Raw genomic sequence first — 3,468 nt, forward strand, 5'->3', positions numbered from 1 at the left:
TATTGAGTTACTCTTTTTGATTCAAATTCGTTCAAAATATTTTCATGAGGGACACTCAAGAAGTAGGGATTAGGACCTTGATACTAAGCAATGACATTTATTTTCTTTCAAAACCTGATATTTTTATACGGTAAAAATTAGGTTTGTATAATCCTAGATAGCTTCTATTAATGTCATATTTTTGGTACTGCGAAAAAATGGTATGTATTATATTATTGCTTCCATTATTGATTTAAGAACAAACTGATGTAAAATAAAGCAAGGTGCAGATAAAAACAAAAAAAGTAATAGTCTTTTTAGTGCCTAATCAAGTTTTAAGTTGCTTTCTTTTTCAGGTTTTCCTTGTTCTCCGCTTTCAATAGAAAAAAAATAAAAACATAATTTCCTAGCTTACAGTATCTAAAATCTTTGGACCTTAACACAAATAAACAAACAAAAAAGATAAAAGATCATTTCCTAGCAATAATATGAAGTCTCATAACTTAGGGTCTGTTTGGGATTGCGTTTGAGAGGCTTAAAAATGCTTTTAATACTAAAAAGTCCGTTTGAAAAAAAAAAAAAAAAAAGTATTTGTTTGGTAAAATTAATTAAAAGTGCTTTTAAAGGTCCAAAAAGCCTAAAAATGGCCGTAAAACACTTTTGGCAAAAACTTAAAAATAAAGCTTTTGCTCAAAAATTCTTTTTGACTTAAAAGCTCTATTTCTCAAATATAATCCCAAACATGTTCTTAGTCGTCCACTAACCATGTCTCGGGTTATTACTAAATTTTGTAGCACTCTGTTCGGGAATTACTGCTTAGGGCTTGTTTGGGATTGCGTTTGAGTGGCCTAAAAGTGCGTTTAACACTAAAAAAGTCCGTTTGAAGAAAAAAGTAGTCATTTAGTAAAAAAATTAAAAGCGTTTTTAAGGATTCAAAAAACCTAAAAAAAAAGTGTAAAACACACTTTTGGCAAAAGCTTAAAAATGAAGCTTTTGCCAAAAAAGCTTTTTAACTTAAAAGCTTTATTTTTCAAACACAATCCAAAAGTACAAAATGGGTGAAAGTTTTATTTTTAATAGTATATAATTAAGGCCCCTAATTTATGGGAATGTGATCCTCTCCATTTCCTTTGAAAGGAAAAGGAAAGGATTCAGTTAGTTTAGTTGAAAAGACCATTTTGCCCTCTTATTTTTGCCTTACCGGTTCCGCTAAATTTCAAAAGAAATGAAAAGGATCATTTTAATAATTTATGGTAATAGTAATTACTGATTAAAAGTCATTATTCATATTCATGGAAAGTCTCAACGTCCATAAATTTTTGAAAAGTTCATCATGTCTATTTTTTTTTTGAAAGTCCAATTTTTGTATGCATCAAAGTCAAACCTGCATAAAATTTTCCAACATGCATAATTTTTTCTCCATTTTTAAGTCCATTTGAGTTAGAAGAATATGAAAAGTTTCCATTTTTAAGTCTTATTATTTGGTTTGTAAATCAAGTGATAAGTCATTCTATATCTAATAAGTAATTAAAAAAAATGGTTTTAAATGAAATTTTACAAATAAAAAAAAGTGTTCTAATTGACATATTAAATTATATATATATAAAAAAATGTTGAGAGAAAATTATATAAAATATTTGATTCTTTTCTAAATGCTTTTTTTTTTTTTTTAGAGAAAATTATATAAAAAATTATTAAAATATTATATATTTATTTACTTTTCCTATTTTCAAAGAAGATAAATAACAATACTTGCTTGAGCTGATAAATAATTCACGGTATATTAAGTAAATATATTTATTTGATACACGGCCCCACCCTTCTTTACTTTTCCTATTGGGTTTGGTGTTTGATTTTCGCCGACTTTAATCTTCTTCTATAAAACACAAAGAAAGAGCCTCTGCTTTGGGTGTAAAAAACAGAGAAAAATCTGAGCCTTTGGATTGTTTTCTTCTTCGAGCCGCATACGCATTACGCACCGCTTTGAGATGTCAAACCGGCGTCGGCTTGGGCTTCGACTTCCAGTTCCAGACGATCTTTGGATTGAAATCCTGGTAAGCCTACCCGTCAAATCGCTTTTAAGATTCCAGTGTGTTTCAAAATCATGGAAATCCATTATCTCTAGTCCTACATTTATTTCAATGCACGCCCATCATAGTGAGAGCACCCACAATCACGCTCACCACCTTCTACATTGCTATGCATATCAAGAAGACGGAGTGATGGATATGCAATACCAATTATTCCATATCAATGATTCATTCAACGAGTTTCAAAAACTTGAATATCCATGCCAAATTAGTGGCGGAAGTTATAAAGTGGTCCTTGATTGCAAGAGACTACTACTTTTTGCGCCTTTGGTTAGAAAAAATGGTTTGGCGTCCCTAGTTCTATGGAACCCAGCAATTAGAATGTCTATGACTCTTTCTCAACCTTACAAGTTTGATAGAACCGACAGAAAATACCTTATTTACGGGTTCGGTTTTGATCATACAAGTAGTGACTACAAGGTGCTGAGAATGGTGTTAATTGCCGAGTTAGGTAGTAGATTATCCATGCCGCCGTTTCTATCTCATGCGGAGCTTTATAAACTCCGCACAGGCACTTGGGAGACTGTTAGGATTGCCGAAGATTTTCAATATACTATAGCAAATAGTAGGCAGGCTTTAGTGAATGGGGCAAGCCACTGGGTTGGATATCATAAAAGAGATATGGGGTCCGATTTTCCTGAATTGGTGGTTTTGTTGTTTCATATGTGTGATGAGGAATTCCGAGTGATGAAGCTTCCGGCTTGTCTAAGTAGTTTGGATGAACATTTTACTACAATTGGGGTTTCTGGTGGATTCCTTTCTTTACTGGAGGATAATTCGCAAGATGCCAACGTTTGGTTGATGAAGGAATATGGCGTAGTAGAGTCTTGGACTAAACAACTTACCCTTAAAGATGGTGGGTTGGTTTGGCCAATGTTCAGTTTTTGGAACAACAAAATGATTTTAGATTTGAAAAAGAGAAAAGGGTCTATGGGTTTGTTATATGATCTCAAGACTCATAAATTGATTAAAAATCTAAGAATAAGAAGTGATAAAGTCAACGGATCTCTTCATGCCAATAATACTTTTGTTGAAACTCTAGTTTTACTCAATGAAGTACATGCTATACGAGAGTGCGAGAATTGTGTAAAGAAAGACCTGTGGTGCGGCTCAGAGAAGATCGAAGAAGAGAAAAGAAAGAATTGTTTGAGAGGAGAAGGCTAATTAAGCAAAGCACAATATATAGAATAGGACTTTATGAAAATTCTGAAGCAATAACTTATCATTGTGTTGTTATTATTTTATCGGTTATTTAAGTTCATATAATTGCCATATTGCCTTGGCGTGAGGATCGATGCATAAAAAGAGAGAGTGCATACAAGAAAAATATGTATCGCCAAGAACTTTTAAATTGAATGGCTTGTTAAACCTTTATGCATGTATGTTTGTGTTATGTATT

The 3,468-nt window shown here is 32.3% G+C and overlaps 1 protein-coding gene across 1 annotated transcript; it reads left to right on the plus strand.

The window, feature by feature from the left end:
• Window positions 1-2,390: 2,390 nt before the first annotated feature.
• Window positions 2,391-3,233, plus strand: LOC132177923 (F-box protein CPR1-like). The gene has a single exon (XM_059590401.2). The coding sequence runs from the start codon at window positions 2,391-2,393 to the stop codon at window positions 3,231-3,233; it is 843 nt and encodes a 280-aa protein (XP_059446384.2).
• Window positions 3,234-3,468: the final 235 nt, after the last annotated feature.

The sequence above is a fragment of the Corylus avellana genome, chromosome 4, assembly GCF_965113065.1.
Source record: "Corylus avellana chromosome 4, dhCorAvel1.hap1.2, whole genome shotgun sequence".
In the NCBI taxonomy this organism is placed as follows: Eukaryota; Viridiplantae; Streptophyta; class Magnoliopsida; order Fagales; family Betulaceae; genus Corylus; species Corylus avellana.

Bases quoted from the DNA above. Each gene is read 5' to 3' on its own strand.
- LOC132177923 (XM_059590401.2), top strand. From the start codon at position 2,391: ATGTCTATGACTCTTTCTCAACCTTACAAGTTTGATAGAACCGACAGA.